Here is a 16,820-nt window from a genome sequence, read left to right as displayed (position 1 = left end):
TTCTATTTTGTTGACCTTTTCAAAAAACCAGCTCCTGGATTTATTGAGTTTTTGAAGGGTTTTTTTTTTTTTTTTTTTTTTTTTTTTGAGACAGAGTTTCATTCTTGTTACCCAGGCTGGAGTGCAATGGCGTGATCTCGGCTCACCGCAACCTCCACCTCCTGGGTTCAAGCAATTATCCTGCCTCAACCTCCTGAGTAGCTGGGATTACAGGCATGCACCACCATGCCCAGCTAATATTTTGTATTTTTAGTAGAGATGGGGTTTCACCATGTTGACCAGGATGGTCTCGATCTCTTGACCTCGTGATCCACCCACCTCAGCCTCCCAAAGTGCTGGGATTACAGGCTTCAGCCACCGCACCCGGCCTTTGAAGGGTTTTTTTATGTCTCTATCTCCTTCAGTTCTGCTCTGCTCTTAGTTATTTCTTGTCTTCTGCTAGGTTTTGAGTTTTTTAAATCTTGCTCCTCTAGCTCTTTCCATTTTGATGATAGGGTGTCAATTTTAGATCTTTCCTTGCTTCTCATGTGGGCATTTATTGGTATATATATTCCTCTAGACACTGCTTTAAATGTGTCCCAGAGATGTACGTTGTGTCCTAGTTCTTGTTGGTTTTGAAGAACATCTTTATTTCTGCCTTCATTTCATTGCTTATCCAGTCAACATTAAAGAGCCATTTGTTCAGTTTCCATGAAGCTGTGCAGTTCTGAGTTAGTTTCTCAATTCTGAGTTCTAACTTGATTGCCCTGTGGTCCGAGAGACTGTTTGTTATGATTTCAGTTCTTTTGCTTTTGCTGGGGAGTGATTTACTTACAATTATGTGGTCAATTTTAGAGTAGGTGCAATTTGGTACTGAGAAGAATGTATATTCTGTGGATTTGGGGTTGAGAATTCTGTAAATGTCTATTAGGTTTGCTTGGTCCAGGCTTGAGTTCAAGTCCTGGATATCTTTGTTAATTTTCTGTCTAGTTGATCTGTCTAATATTGATAATGGGGTGTTAAAGTCTCCCACTATTATTGTGTAGGAGTCTAAGTCTCTTTGTAAGTCATTAAGAACTTGCTTTATGTATCTGGGTGCTCCTGTATTGGGTGTGTATATATTAGGATCGTTAGCTCTTCCTGTTGCATTGATCTTTTTATCATCATGTAGTGTCCTTCTTTGTCTCTTTTGATCTTTGTTCGTTTAAAGTCTATTTTATCAGAGATGAGAATTGCAATTCCTGCTTTTTTTTTTCTCTCTCCATTTGGTTGGTAAATCTTCCTCCATCCTTTTATTTTGAGCCATTGTGTATCCTTGCATGTGAGATGGGTTTCCTGGATACAGCACCCTGATGGATTTTGGCTTTTTATCCAATTTGTCAGTCTGTGTCTTTTGATTGGGGCATTTAGCCCATTTTCATTAGGGTTAATATTGTTATGTTTGAATTTGATCCTGCCATTTTGATGCTAGCTGACTGTTTTGCCTGTTAGTTGATGCAGTTTCTTCATTGCGTTGATGCTCTTTACCATTTGGTATGTTTTTGGAGTGGCTGGTACTGGTTGTTCCTTTCTATGTTTAGTGCTTCTTTCAGGAGCTCTTGTAAAGCAGGCCTGGTGGTGATAAGTAATTGCTTGTTTGTAAAGGATTTTATTTCTCCTTCACTTATGAAGCTTACTTTGGCTGGATATAAAATTCTGGGTTGCAAGTTTTTTCTTTAAGGATGTTGAATATTGGCCCCCAGTCTCTTCTGGCATGTAGTGTTTCTGCTGAATGATCTGCTGTGAGTCTGATGGGCTTCCCTTTGTTGATAACCTGACCTTTCTTTCTGGCTGCTCTTAGCATTTTCTCCTTCATTTCAATCCTGGTGAATCTGGTGATTATGTGCCTTGGGGTTGCTCTTCTTGAGGAATATCTTTGTGGTGTTCTCTGTATTTCCTGGACTTGAATATTGGCCTGCCTTGCTAGGTTGGGGAAGTTTTCCTGGATAATATCCTGAAGAGTATTTTCCAGCTTGCATTCATTCTCTCTGTCACATTCAGGTACACCAATCAAACGTAGATTAGGTCTTTTCACATAGTCCAATATTTCTTAGAGACTTTGTTCATTCCTTTTTACACTTTTTTTCTGTAATCTTGCCTTCTCATTTTATTTCATTGAGTTGATCTTTGACCTCTGATATCCTTTCTTCTGTTTGGTCAATTCAGTGTTGAAACTTGTGTATGCTTCGGGAAGTTTTCGTGTTGTGTTTTTCTGCTCCATCAATTCTCTTATATTTCTCTTTAAGCTGTTTATTCTCATTAGCATTTTTGTCAAATCTTTTTTCAAAGTTCTTAGTTTCTTCACATTGTGTTAGAACACGCTCTTTTAGCTCAGAGAAGTTTCTTATTACCCACCTTCTGAAGTCTGTTTCTGTCAATTCATCACACTCATTCTCCATCCAGCCTTGTTCCCTTGCTGGTGAGGAGTTGTGATCCCTTGTAGGAGGAGAGGCGTTCTGGTTCCGGGTGTTTTCATCCTTTTCGTGCTGGTTTCTTCCCATCTTTGTGGATTTATCCACCTGTCGTCTTTGTAGTTGTTGACTTTCAGATTGGGTCTCTGAGTGGATGTCCAGTTTGTTGATGATGAAGTTATTCCTTTCTGTTTCTTAATTTTTCTTCTACCAGTCAGGCCCCTCTGTTATAGGACTGCTGAGGTCCTCTCCAGGCCTTACTTGCCTGCAGATGACCTGCAGTGGCTGCAGAACAGTAAGGGTTGCTGCCAGTTTCTTCTGCTGCTACCTTTGTCCTAGAAGGATACCCCCCAGATGTCAGTCTGAGCTCTCCTTTATGAGGTGACTCTTTGGATATATGGGGGTCAGGGAGCTGCTTGAGGAGACAATCTGTCCTTTATAGGAGCTCAAGTCCTGAGCTGTGATCTCCATTGTTTATTCAGAGCTGCTGCGCAGGTACGTTTAAGTCTGCTTAACATAAGTCTGCTGCAGCAGACTTAAACATACCTTCCCAACAGCTCTGAACTCATAATCACTCTTTTCCTCCATGTTCTCTGTCCCAGGGATTTAGGGCTTTATTTACAAGTTTCTGTAATGCTGCTGGCTTTTTTCAGGGCTGTCCTGCCCAGTGAGGAAGCAGCCTAGTCACTGTCTGTCTGCACAGGCTTTGCGGAGCTGCTGTGGGTTCTGCCCAGCTGCTGTGTGAACTTCCTTGCAGTCCTGTTTATACAGGTATAGTTAGAACTGCCTCGGCAATGGTAGCCTACCTCTGTAATGGTGGGCTTCCTCGGCAATGGCAGGCTGCCTTGGCAATGGTGGACTACCTCCTAAGTGGTGGACTGCCTCAGTAATGGCAGAAGCCCCTCCCCGATGGAGTGGACCATCCCAGGTTCAGCTGTGCTTGCTGTGAAACTCTCAATCCAGAGCATTTAAGACTGCTGTTTTTTTGTGGGGGTGGGACCAGCTGAACCTAATCACCTGGATCCCTGCCTCAGACCCCATTGTTTTTTTCGTTGAACAGGCGACTCTGTCTCCCAGGTGTTCCAGTCACCTGTTGAAAAGGTGCCGTAATCTGTGTGATTTCCCTTATTGCGACCCACTGCACCAGCTGAAACAGCCATGCTGATATTCATGGCGCTTTTTTGCATGGGAATCTCCTGGCCTGGCTCCTCTTTTCAGTCCCTTTTTTATCAGTTGAATGGGAGACTCTGTCTCCCAGGAGCTCCACTGACCAGCTAAAACAGCATCCAGACCCATGTATTTTGTGTGGAGACCCACCACGCCAGCCAAAATAGCCACACTGGTGACCCATTGGACTCCTCCACCTGGGAATCTCCTGGTCTGTGGGCAATAAAAATCTGTCTGGAAATGTGGCGTCCACTCACCCTCTGAAACACTTTCACTGGGAGCTGCAATCCTGAGCTGCTCTTAATCGGCCATCTTGGATCCATCTACCTCACTGTTTTTACTATCAGACAAAAAGCCTAAAGAGGTTCAAGGAACAGCCGGGCGTGGTGGCTCAAGCCTGTAATCCCAGCACTTTGGGAGGCCGAGGCAGGTGGATCACGAGGTTGAGAGATTGAGACCATCCTGGTCAACATGGTGAAACCCCGTCTCTACTAAAAATACAAAAAATTAGCTGGGCATGGTGGCTCGTGCCTGTAATCCCAGCTACTCAGGAGGCTGAGGCAGGAGAATTGCCCGAACCCAGGAGGCGGAGGTTGCGGTGAGCCGAGATCGCGCCATTGCACTCCAGCCTGGGTAACAAGAGCGAAACTCCGTCTGAAAAAAAAAAAAAAAAAGAGGTTCAAGGAACTAATATGAGCCAAAGTTTCTAGAACAATAGCTAGCAATTGGTGAATTTGCAATTTTATTCTTTTCTGCTCTGTCTCTTCTTCTTAGGAAGTAGGAATAAGAAAGGAAAAAAGAAAAAAACATTGAAATGGAGACAAAATAAAATGGGAATACAAGAAAACCATTAGATTACTTGAATATTCCCTTTAATTTCCAGTGTATTTAAGGCTGGTAGAGAACAAATTGAAATAAAGTACATAAAAATATACTGTGCTAAGTTCTTCCAAATTTAGAAAAAGCTTTGAACAATGAAGTTAGCCTTTTCTTTAATTATAAACCTTATATTAAACATCTAATAAAAATAACAGACCATTAAGATTTGCATATATTATAAAAAATTATAATTGTATTTTTAAACCTACGAAATTCTCTTAAGTTCAATATAAAAAGCAATTTATGAGAACCAACTATATTGTTCTTTACATGAAATTGAAAACAGAGAATGTCTATCTTTAGAAGCTACCAGAGCACATGAGTCTGGGACCATCTCTCATAATAACTTACTACCTGATTGTATTAGTCCATTTTCATACTGCTATAAAGAAATATCTGAGACTGCATAATTTATAAAGAAAAAGAGGTTTAATGGACTCCCAGTTCCACATGGCTGAGGGAGCCTTACAATCATGGCAGAAGGTAAAGGAGAAGCAAAGACACGTCTTACATGGTATCAGGCAAGAGACCGCTTGCAGGGGGACGGCCCTTTATAAAACCATTGGATCTCATGAGACTTATTCACTATCATAGCATGGTGAAACCTGCCCCCATGATTCAATTACATCCCACCGGGCCCTTCCCATGACATGTGTGTATTATGGGAGCTAAAATTCAAGATGAGATTTGGGTAGGGACACAGCCAAACCATATAATTCCACCCCGGCCCCTCACAAATCTTGTGTCCTCACATTTCAAAACCAATCATGCCTTCCCAACAGTCTCCCAAAGTCACAACTTTTCAGCATTAACTCAAAGTTCACAGTCCAAAGTCTCATCTGAGACAAGGCAAGTGCCTTCTACCTATGAGCCTTTAAAATAAAAAGCAAATTAATTACTTCTTAGATACAATGGAGATACAGGGATTTGGGTAAATACAGCCATTTCAAATGGGAGAAATTGACCGAAACAAAGGGGCTACAGGCCCCACGCAAGTCCAAAATCCAGTGAGGCAGTCCAATCTTAAAGCTCCAGAATGATCTCTTCTGATTCTATGTCTCATATCCAGGTCATACTGATGCAAGAAGTAGGTTCTCAGAGTCTTGAGCAGCTCTGCCCCTGCAGCTTTTCAGGATACAGCTTCTCTCCCAGCTGCTTTCACAGGCTGGTGTTGAGTGTCTGTGGCTTTTCCAGGTGCACAGTGCAAGCTGTCAGTGATCTACCATTCTGGAGTCTGGAGAACAACGGCCCTCTTCTCATAGTTCCACTAGGCAGTGCCTCAGTAGGGACTCGGTGTGAAGGCTCCAACCCTACATTTCCCTTCCACACTGCCCTAGCAGAGGTTCTCCGTGAGGGCTTTGCCCCTTTAAGCAGACTTCTGCCTGGACATCCAAGTGTTTCCATACATCCTCTGAAATCTAAGCAAAGCTTCCCAAACCTCACTTCTTGTCTTCTGCACACCCACAGGCCCCACAACATGTGAGAGCTGCCAAGCTTTGGGGCTTGCACCCTCTGAAACTATGCTGTGAGCTATACTTTGGCTCCTTTTAGCCATGGCTGAAACATAGAGCACACAGTCTTGAGACTGCACAAAGCAGCATGGCACTGGTGCCCTGCATCCTAGGCCTCCAGTCCTATGATGGGCCAGGCTGCAATAAAGATCTCTGATATGCCCTGGAGACCTTCTCCCCATTGTCTTGCAATTAACATTTGGCTTCTCATTACACATGCAAATTTCTGCAGCTGGCTTGAATTTCTCCTCAGAAAATTGATTTTTCTTTTCTATTATCACATCGTCAGGCTGCAAGTTTTTTGAATTTTTATGCTGTGCTTCCCTTTTAAACATAAGTTCCCATTCCAAATCTTATATTTGTGAATATATAAAACTGAATGCTTTTAAAAGCCTCCAAGTCACCTCTTGAATGCTTTGGTGCTTAGAAATTTCTTCCACCAGATACTCTAAATCATCTCTCTCAAGTTCAAAGTCCAACAGATCTCTAGGGGAGGGGCAAAATACTGCCAGTCTGTTTACTAAAACATAGCAAGAATCACCTTTATTCCAGTTGCCAATAAGTTCTTCATCTCCATCTGACACCACCTCAGCCTGGACTTCATTGTCCATGTTACTATCAGCATTTTAGTTAAAGCCATTCAAAAAAATCTCTAGGAAGTTTAAAGCTTTCTCACATCTTTCTGTCTTCTTTGAAGCCCTCCAAACCGTTTTAATTTCTGCCTATTATTCAGTTCCAAAATCACTTCCACATTTTCGGGTATTTTTACAGCAGCGTTCCACTACCAGGTACCAATTTACCTTATTAGTCCATTTTCATACTATAAAAGAAATACCTGAGACTGGATAATTTATAAAGAAAAAGAAGTTTAATGGACTCCCAGTTCCACATAGTTAGAGAGGCCTCACAATCATGGCAGAAGGTGAAGGAGGCGCAAAGGTGTGTCTTACATGGAGGCAGATAAGAGAGCACATGCAGGGAACTGTTCTTCATAAAATCATCAGATCAGCCAGGCATGGTGGCTCATGCCTGTGATCCTAGCACTTTAGGAGGCCAGGCAGGTGGATCACTTGAGGTCAGGAGTTTGAGACCAGCTTGGTCAACATGATAAAACCCCATCTCTACTAAAAATACAAAAATTAGCTGAGCGTGGTGGTGCATGCCTGTAACCTTAGCTATTCAGGAGGCTGAGGCAGGAGAATGACTTGAACTGGGGAGACAGAGGTTGCAGTGAGCCAAGATCATGCTAAGCTTTACATACCTTATAAAAAATAAATGCATGATTGTATTTTTAAACCTACAAAGTTCTCTTAAATTCAATGTAACTAGCAATTTATGAGACCCAATTATTTTGTTCTTTACATGAAATTGAAAATGGAAAATGCCTATTGTTAAAAGCTACCAAAACACATGAGTGCAGTACCCACTGCACTCCAGCCTGGATGACAGAGTGACACTCCATCTCAAAACAAATAAATAAATAAATAAATAAACAAACAAATAAATAACAAAATCATCAAATCTCATGAGACTCATTCACTCTCACAAGAACAGCATGGGAAAACCCACCCCCGTGATTCAATTACCTCCCGTCAGGCGCCTCCCATGACACGTGGGGATTACAGGAGCTACAATTGAAGATGAGATTTGGGTGGAGACACAGCCAAACTGTATCACTGATCTTTCACAAGTTATTTCATTTCCGAGGCCTCAGTCTCTTCAAATGCAGAATAGGAAGACTAATACCTCCTCTGTCGCCTTCACAGGGTCATTGAGAGAAAACTGTAAATAGAAAAGAGTCTAAGGAAAAATTAGAAGTGGTATAGGAATGAGATAAAATACTGTGTGTTACATATAAGATGGTAGGGTTAATTCTTAATGTCCAAGCAGTTTCAAATTATATAATTCACACTATTCTAGGCACATGACTCTGAGTCAGCATGAGCCATTTCTTCTGGATTAGACACAATCTTTGTGTCATTTTTACTCTAGAATTGTGTAGAAAAGCATTTCTGAGTGTATAATTTGAGGATATGTGGATTTGTTGAGATATTCGGAGTTGAAACCAGGTGAAGAATTCTTATCCAATAATGCATAGAAATGGCAGGCAGGGGAATGTTAAATTAATGTAATGAACATTTATAAGCAACAACTCAGTGCCACATACTATCCTAATATCTAGGGAAAGTGTGTTGGGGGTCCTAAATTCAGTTCTTCAATAGGAGGAACACATAGTTGAGGCTATACTTTGTTACTGAAAGAATGCAAAGCAAAATTAGCAAAGGGAAAAATGGTTCTTGCAGCAAAATCTGGAGGAAATCAGGTATAAGCTTCCATGAGTCCTCTGCCAGCGAACTCATGTGGGATGCAGTTAATTCCCCCAGCAACAAGATGTGATGTCAAATGAAAATGTTGCCTACCTGGGGCGCTCAGTAGAGATCCAACCCCCAGTTTCATGTTGGGGGCTGGTCATAAGATCACCCTCTGCCTAGCCCATACCAAACTTAGAGACTCCCAGAGGAGAAGCAAATGTTCGTCATAAACCACATTGTTGATACAAACAGTTTACACACAGGGAGCTGCTCTTATCAAGGAACACTGGGAACCCTGTTGGTATCCAAGTTACGAGACACTAACCAAGGTCTAATGTTGCAAGCAGACCTTTGGAAGAATAACATTCCCAGGCCTGGTATGTTCATTCTTTTATACACACAGAGAAACAAACAAGCAATTGCGATATAGTTGGATACTTGCAATGATTAATTCATTTGACTAATGTTTATTAACCCTTTGAAGGGTGGAGTAAGAACAAGCTAAATTAAATGTTTGTAGTACTTTGTCAGGCTCAACTCCATACCCCACGGTTCTCTCCTCACTCACTGGCAGAGTACTTTTCCTATAAAAAATGCTAGGGCAGAACTCCAAATACCTCCTCATAGCCTCCATCAAGAGCCAAGTGCACATCCTGGGGCCTCTATTTTTCTGTCCGTCATTTAATATCCTCGTGCTTAACCTCCGTAGTAAGTGCAAGGGCTACTCCTGTTTGACTTGACCAGATTCGGGCTTGACTCGACTTGCCCTCAGGCAAGTTCCGCCCCATCCCTGCCCGAGCCAAGATTCCCAGCAGCCCACATCTCATCTGGCCTCTCTGTCCCCTCTGTCCAGTAGAGGAACTAACCCATTCCTGGTTGAAGCCCTAGTTACTGGGACCTATTCTCTTCCTTTAGATAATGGCTTAAAAGCCATTCAGATTCAGTTTCTACCCACAGCCTTGTTAATTTTCACATGGCTGCCAACTGCCTGGGAGTTGGCTGGGGCTTAGAGCTTCAGGTTTCTCTGTTTTTCTTCTGGAATCCTCTCATGCAGGAGCTCTATGTGCTGTCACTGACAGCAACTCATGTCTTCAGCATCTTTGCTGTTCCTACTGCCCTGTTTCTACTGGAGAGATTTATTGGTTACCCCCAAACCCTGCCCTCCTCTTTCCTCTTTCAGGAGTGTTGTATCAAAAGTACCAAGCTCTGGGTTTATAGGGCTCCAATTGAAGATGAAAATAAATGGACGTAACATACATTGTTTCCCAATTCCCAGAATTAGCCAAAATAGAAAAGAGGTAGGTGGTGATACTTGGGCCTCCCAATAATATCAAGCAACACGTTCAGTGACCCAGCTAAGAATTACAAAGTCAACTTTCTCTTGTCCCTTCCCCACCCTGTCATCCACAGCCCCAGGCCATCCAGACATTCAGATGTTCCTGGGAACTCCCAGATATTAGTATCAGCTCACCAAGAAATGAAGCTGCTGAGGCAGGGAAGAGCAAAGGCCTAGAAAGCCGGGAATGCCGTGATGTGAAAGGCAAAGGGCATTCCCACTGAAAGGCAACCGGCAGGCAGAGTCAGCCTGGAACTTTAGGAAGATCACAGGCAGCTGAAGGAAGACAAGATGGGGAGTTAATGTAAAGGCAAGATAAAAAAATAAGAATTTTTTGTAATACATTTTTAAGAGGTGGTGGGGCCTCCGCTAGGTCTGAGGTGGTGTGTGTAGAGTGGAGGAGAAAAGATGAGAAATATTTAGAAGGCAAATAATCGGGATTTGGAAATGGGAATAGGGGAATGGAGGGATGGACCATTATTCCCTGCCTTCTGGCTTAGGAATCACTGGGTTTAGCAATAACTCTATTAGGATAAAGAATACACAGAGATCAATGTTGAATCCAAACAATTTCATGCTGCAGCTTCCCCTTCATTTTCTTTTCTGCATCTGAAGTGTTCTTACTGGGTGTGGTTTGGTTTGGTTTTCTCCTTGGAAGGTCCAGAAATGTCCTTGGTGTGTCTGACAGACTTTCAGGCTCATGCACGGGAGCACCTGTCTAAATCAACTCGGGATTTTATCGAAGGAGGAGCAGATGACAGCGTCACGCGGGATGACAACATTGCAGCATTTAAAAGGTTTGGTTTTCCCCAGCCTGTCTATTGTTAGGCTAAGGTGCACCGGGGGAGTGCTCCTTGGATGCAAGTTGTCCTGGTTTCTGCCTCCAAAAATCACAGATCACTCAAGACCTAGAAATGTGGGTGATATTTTGTTGTTTTGGCTTATTGTGGGCAGGGGAGGGAGGGTTGATGAGAAGATGGAAAAAGAGGGTATTTATCTTATCACTAGTATAAGTGAGTCATTCTCCTTCTCAGCAACTGTGCAACCTGACAAAATAGAACAAGAGTCCCAGAATGACCAGGTCCCTGGGCAGGGAGGGGGGGCCTGCTGGGAGGCCTAGATCTCCTGAGTTCTTGAACTCTGGCTGGGAGAAGAAAATGGAAGACAAGAGAGACTTTAGGTTTGGAGAAAATACGAAGATCCAAGGAGTCTTAACGATAATAAGAGATTGAGTCAAGGGAGAAGAGTTAGGCTGAAAAAGTAGGAGGTGGAGCATCATTCACCCAAGAGCAGTCCATAGGCAGAGGTTGACCTGCCATTTATTTCTGTATGGTCCACGAGTTAAGGATGGTTTTGCATTTTTGAATGGCTTGGTGGGGGGTGTAGGGGAGTCAAGAGAAGAAAAAACTGTAATATATAAAAATTATATGAAATTCAGATTTAGTGTCCATAAATAAAGTTTTATTTTAACATATCCGTGCTCATTTACTATTGTGTATGGCTACTTTGTCCTTTAACAGCCGTGTTGAATAATTGTGACAGACTCTCCGGCCCTTTATAGAAAAAGCTTGCTGATTCCTGTGATAGAGAGGTCAGGAGAAAACTAAAAATGGCATAAAAGGAGCCCTATATTCTGTCTTTTCACACTTAAGTGGCAGTATACTAGGCATCTTACATCATTTATTTCATTTTGTCTTCACAAAACTATTAGGAAATTTAAACTATTATTCCTGTTTCACAGATGAAGTGACTGAGGCTACCTTACTCAAATTTGCACAGTTAGAATTTTCAGAAAATTTTTCTAAGTTCATGTCCAGAAATAATAATATTATGTAAACAATAAAAACTAGGCCCCTGAGACTAAGCATACATTTATCTAAAAAGTGTGTTTTGCCTATTTATTATTTGTAAATTCTCCTATCTTCTTCTAAAGCAGTGTTTAAGTAAAACCTTTAAATGAACTAGTCTCTATCACAGGAGCCTCAGCCACTACCTGGGATTTGTTCTCATTTAGGGGCCTTTTCTTACTTTCTGGAGACTTATACCTAACCTGAGAGGAAAAGAATCTGGAACTTCTTCCTACTTATTCTTTTCCTTTCTGACCCTGTTATGATGAACAAAATCAAACTATCCAAGTGTTGCAGTGTAGTCGGGGAGGCACGGCTCAAAGACACAGACCCCTGTCACAGCAAAGCAGGTGTGGTGTGCACGAGGGGTTCAGAGAAGGTTGGGGAATGGGGAACGAGGTGTTGGGAGTGGCTTCTGGGAGATGAGCCTGTTCTGAATCCACACGGGTTACTCAGCTCTCAGCCAGCTGAACCCAGCAAGGTTCCACAGGACCCAGTCTGGCTTAGACTTGTATCGGGAATCAGGGGTTTGCCCCAGACAGCACATCCCTGCTGCAGAGTTATCGCACCAACAGAAAATCTCTTTATTGTCCGGCACAGAATTCGTCTCCGTCCCCGGTACCTGAGAGACGTGTCTGAGGTGGACACCAGGACCACGATCCAAGGGGAGAAGATCAGTGCCCCTATCGGCATCGCGCCCACAGGCTTCCACTGCCTTGTCTGGCCTGATGGAGAAATGAGCACAGCAAGAGGTATGAACCATCACCTCGAGGCTCCTCTCCCAGAAAAAGGTGTCCCTCAGAGCAGTGGCAGAGTGCTCCAAGATTCTCTCTAGAAGGGCCTTAGGAATACAATCTGGTCAACACTCAGGAAGGCAAGAAAGAATGCTTAAAGCTACGCTTGCGTAACTTGAGAATGAGAAAACATTCATTTTCCATAATAAAGAAGAGTGAGAGTGGGAGGGGGCTACAGATGAATAAGACGATGCCAAAATCCAACCAAGTCGTCCCTCAGGAAAGGGGTGCTGGCCTCTGTGGCTCACACCACGTATAGGGAAAGGGATGCTTAACGCAGCCCCACGGCTAGGGCTCTCTTTGGCCCTGATGGGCCAGAGCTGGGGCTGAATGACTGTCTCTGAATACAGGAAGAGGAGACAATCCTGACATTAGGTCCTAACAAGGCCCTGGCAGCTGCGATTGCCCAAATATTCCATTTCCCTTCTCCTCAATTGAACTTGTCATCTTGTTTGACAAAGAGTTTCTTGTTGGGTTACATCTCCTTCCCAGTCAACCCTATTCTTATCCCACATCCTCCTCTTCCACCACCACCACCATCACCACCATCACCATCAATCATAATCATAATCATAATCATAATCAAAAATAGAAAAGGAGAGATAGGGCTGAAATGCTCCTGGGACTCTTGCAATCTTCACTCTAAGTCACATCCGGTTTTGTGAATTAATTGCTCAGGGCTTCCCTGAGGTCTTTTCCTTGGACTCCGTGATACAGGAAGCTATGAAGTCAAGGATTCTAGAGCAGAATGTTGCATCCATCTTGATGTAGTTTAGGGACCATGTCTAGCTACGTTGAAATATTAATATCCTATATTAATATGACTAGTTTACTAAATTGTCATGGTTGAACGTGTTGTTTGGGAGTAGGATAAAAGAATGGGATATCTCTTCTTGACATGAAAAATTGAAAATGTTAATTTTTGATTAGGCCAAATTCTCTGCCCATGTGTTACGGTGGGACAGTGACATTAGCCTGTTGTCGGTTTCATTGAAATGAATAAAGTAGGAAATGGGAAATCTGCCAGTCAGCAGCAGCAGCACGAATGTCATCACCATCAATGTCATTAGCACTGGCATCTATGCGGAATGCCACTTTGCAATGTAAAGAATCGTCCCATAGTCAGTATCTTATTCAGTCTCCCAACAACCCTAAAGACATGTATTATCTTCCCCATTTTACAGAAAAAGAAAATGAGAGACTCAAGACGACACAGCAAAGAAGGGGTAGAACTCACATTCTTCTAATTTCATGTGTTATGCTTTTTCCACTATGAAATTCAGTCTTCTCCACTGGAATGACATTCCCTCATCCTTTACCCTCTCCCATTCTCCTCTGCTTCATTTGGAGTTCGTAAGAACCCCAGTCTCCTGTCTGAAGGCTGTAACGCAACCAACATGGTTTTGGAGATCAGATGGCATCTCTAGCTGGAAATATTTTGTTATTGAGTGGAGGGTTTGTAAGACAGGTCATACAGGGGAGAATCCAGACACCTTTAGGTCTCTCAGTCTGATCAAATTGCCTTCCATCCCTGCCTTACGAGGAAGCAGAATGAAGTTAAACTATCTGCATTCATGGGGCAAGATGGCCAGAGGCTACACAGACTCCCAGGATTTCTCAGCCAAGTCCAGACGCCTCTGCCCTCTAGCCTGTGCCATGTCTTTTGCTTTGCAGCTGCCCATTCAGCTGGTATCTGCTACATCACCAGCACAGTTGCCAGCTGTAGCCTTGAAGACATTGTTACTGCAGCTCCCGAAGGCCTCCGATGGTTCCAACTCTACGTACATCCAGACCGGCAGCTGAACAAACAGCTGATCCACAGGGTAGAATCCCTGGGTTTTAAAGCTTTGGTAATAACTTTGGATACACCTGTATGTGGCAACAGACGATATGACATTCAAAACCAATTGAGGAGGAACTTAACACTAAAAGATCTTCAGTCACCCAAAAAGGTAGGAAAGATACCGTACTCAATGGACAGGCATTGCAGAAGGCAAATTTTCTTTGCTCTTTTCTCTTTTCCTCCATTCTTTCTTTCTTTCTTTCCTTCCTTCCTTTCTTCCTTCTTTCTTTCTTTCCTTCTTTCTTTCTTTCTTTTTTTTGAGACAGGTTTCGCTCTTGTTACCCAGGCTCGAGTGCAATGGCGCGATCTCAGCTCACCACAACCTCCGCCTCCTGGGTTCAGGCAGTTCTCCTGCCTCAGCCTCCTGAGTAGCTGGGATTACAGGCACGCGCCACCATGCCCAGCTAATTTTTTGTATTTTTAGTAGAGACGGGGTTTCACCATGTTGACCAGGATGGTCTCGATCTCTCGACCTCGTGATCCGCCCGCCTCAGCCTCCCAAAGTGCTGGGATTACAGGCTTGAGCCACCGTGCCCGGCCCTTCCTCCATTCTTTCTTTCCACAAGTATTTATTGAATGCCTGCTCTGTGCCAGACGCAGTATACAGCAGTTAGAAAAAGCAGATATGGTTCCTGCTCCCGAGAGCTTCCAGACAAGCAGAATATAAGACCAAATGTTCTCACCCTTGGATCTGCCCAACTTGTCACCAGAAGTGTCTGGTCAGAGCCATAGGCTGAAAAATAGGAAAGCCATAACAAAGATTTTTGCATGGAACAGGACAGTGACTAAAAAAGTTCATCCAACATTTTCTACCTTATGACAGACTCAGAAAATGCTAATTTTGGGTGGCATACGTAGACAAACTGACTCTCCAAAGGGGATGCTCATGACCAAGGTGACTGACCAGAGAGTCCAGACAGGCCGGGTTCTACCCTGCTGTCTTAGAACTGAGGAATTAGTGTCTCTGCACACATAGAATTCATTTGTGGAGCACCAGGTTGCTATAGCATATTAGTTTGTAATCTCTCAACTAGGTGACTACGAAGGGCACCTTCCCCATTAAAATCCTGTAATTAAATGGCAAGCAATGCCTCAGAGAGAGACAGCTAGGATAAAGTTGGAATCCCTGGCTATAGTCGAGATAGTAAAGCGAGGCTTTTCAGAAAGTGGGTAGCTGTGACACCCAGCCAAGGAACTTAACGGTTCTCATTAATCACAGATTGGCCTTGAGGTGTTCCAAAATTCTTATTCACATTCCAGAAGCACACCGAGATTTATAAATATTTGATGTACATGGTGAGTCAAGAGTAAATACTGGGTAATAACTGATTTTGTATTGCTTAGTTCTTATCCTGAGTATGTTTTAACCATAACATAACACTTTGACCTCTAAGTGCTTTTGCTTATCAATACCATACACTGAACTCTGAATTTTTTTAAATTAGAAACTTTGTCTTATTTGTCTTTGTGTCCCCAGATCCTGGCACAATTATTGAGCAGCAACGTGATTCATGGTTAATGATGAGCAATTGAAGTCGAAATTCTTTTATATAAATTTTGTTTAAAAAAGGGAGCTAGAAACACTGTTGGGTTTTGTTGCTCTCATTTCTTTTTATTTTCTTTGTTGTTTGCTTTTGAGACAAGGTCTCACTCTGTCACCCAGGCTGGTATGTGGTGGCACTATCACTACTCGCTGCAGTTGTGACCTCCTGAGCCCATGTGATCCTCCCATTTTAGCCTCCCAAGTAGCTGGACTACAGGCATGCATCACCATTTATTTTTTATAAACGACCAGCTGCAGGGTTTCTCTGTTTCCCTTGCTGGTCTCAAATGTCTGGGCTCAAGAGAGCTTTCAGCCTCAGCCCCACAAAGCGCTGGGATTATATGTATGAGCCATCATGCCCAGACCTGTTCCTCCTCCTTCAAGTTTATAAATGGCAACTCTCCAAATGTGTCTCATCTTTGGAATGCATCAGGTAGACTTGTGAGAGGTCAGGACTAAGTTCCCTTTTTATTTCCTATAGGGAGATTCTTTACCTTATTTCCAGATGGCTTCTATCAGCACTTCTCTCTGCTGGAACGATCTCTCCTGGTTTCAGAGCATAACTCGATTGCCCATCATCCTTAAAGGGATTTTGACAAGAGAGGACGCGGAGTTAGCTGTGAAGCACAATGTCCAGGGCATCATCGTTTCCAACCACGGTGGGAGGCAGCTTGATGAGGTTCTTGCTTCAGTAAGTGGGATTACTTCAGAGAGGGGTGTGTTTGTGAGTGGTGTGTGTGTGTGTGTGTGTGTGTGTGTGTGTGGTGTCCACATCAAGGCACTCAGTGAAATCTGGTGAATACTTCCCCCCTCCATACTGCCTGTGTTAGTATGTATTTGTGAATTTTAAAGACTGTTAATTATTGATAACAGCCTACTGTGTGCTAGGCTGTTTTTTCAACCTTTACATATAGCATCTCTAAGTCTCATGCCAATGCTGGAAGATGGGTGTTATTATCCCTGATTTGTAAATGGGGATACTGTAGTTTAGTGATGAGTTAAGCAACTTGTGTTTAGCTCACATAGATAATAAATGATTAATGTGGAATTTGATTAGAGAGATGTTCTAAAGTGAACATCTTTCATGGCAAAACTCTAAAAACACCCTAATGAGTCTTTTGCTAAAATCTACACTAGTCCATACTTTCTTCCCTAACTT

The 16,820-nt window shown here is 42.9% G+C and overlaps 1 protein-coding gene across 3 annotated transcripts in view; it reads left to right on the top strand.

Moving 5' to 3' along the window:
- HAO2 (hydroxyacid oxidase 2) overlaps positions 1-16,820 on the top strand; it is a 35,319-nt gene that overhangs the window by 12,718 nt on the left and 5,781 nt on the right. For all 3 annotated transcript variants that reach the window (XM_003933537.4, XM_010344075.3, XM_074381185.1), the window contains exons 2-5: positions 10,293-10,431; positions 12,082-12,233; positions 13,950-14,227; positions 16,143-16,352. In XM_003933537.4, the coding sequence (XP_003933586.1) occupies positions 10,293-10,431; positions 12,082-12,233; positions 13,950-14,227; positions 16,143-16,352 (779 nt within the window). The remainder of the gene's footprint in view (positions 1-10,292; positions 10,432-12,081; positions 12,234-13,949; positions 14,228-16,142; positions 16,353-16,820) is intronic.

This window comes from Saimiri boliviensis, chromosome 11, assembly GCF_048565385.1.
Source record: "Saimiri boliviensis isolate mSaiBol1 chromosome 11, mSaiBol1.pri, whole genome shotgun sequence".
Taxonomy (NCBI): Eukaryota; Metazoa; Chordata; class Mammalia; order Primates; family Cebidae; genus Saimiri; species Saimiri boliviensis.
This window is presented reverse-complemented; position numbering and strand designations above follow the sequence as displayed.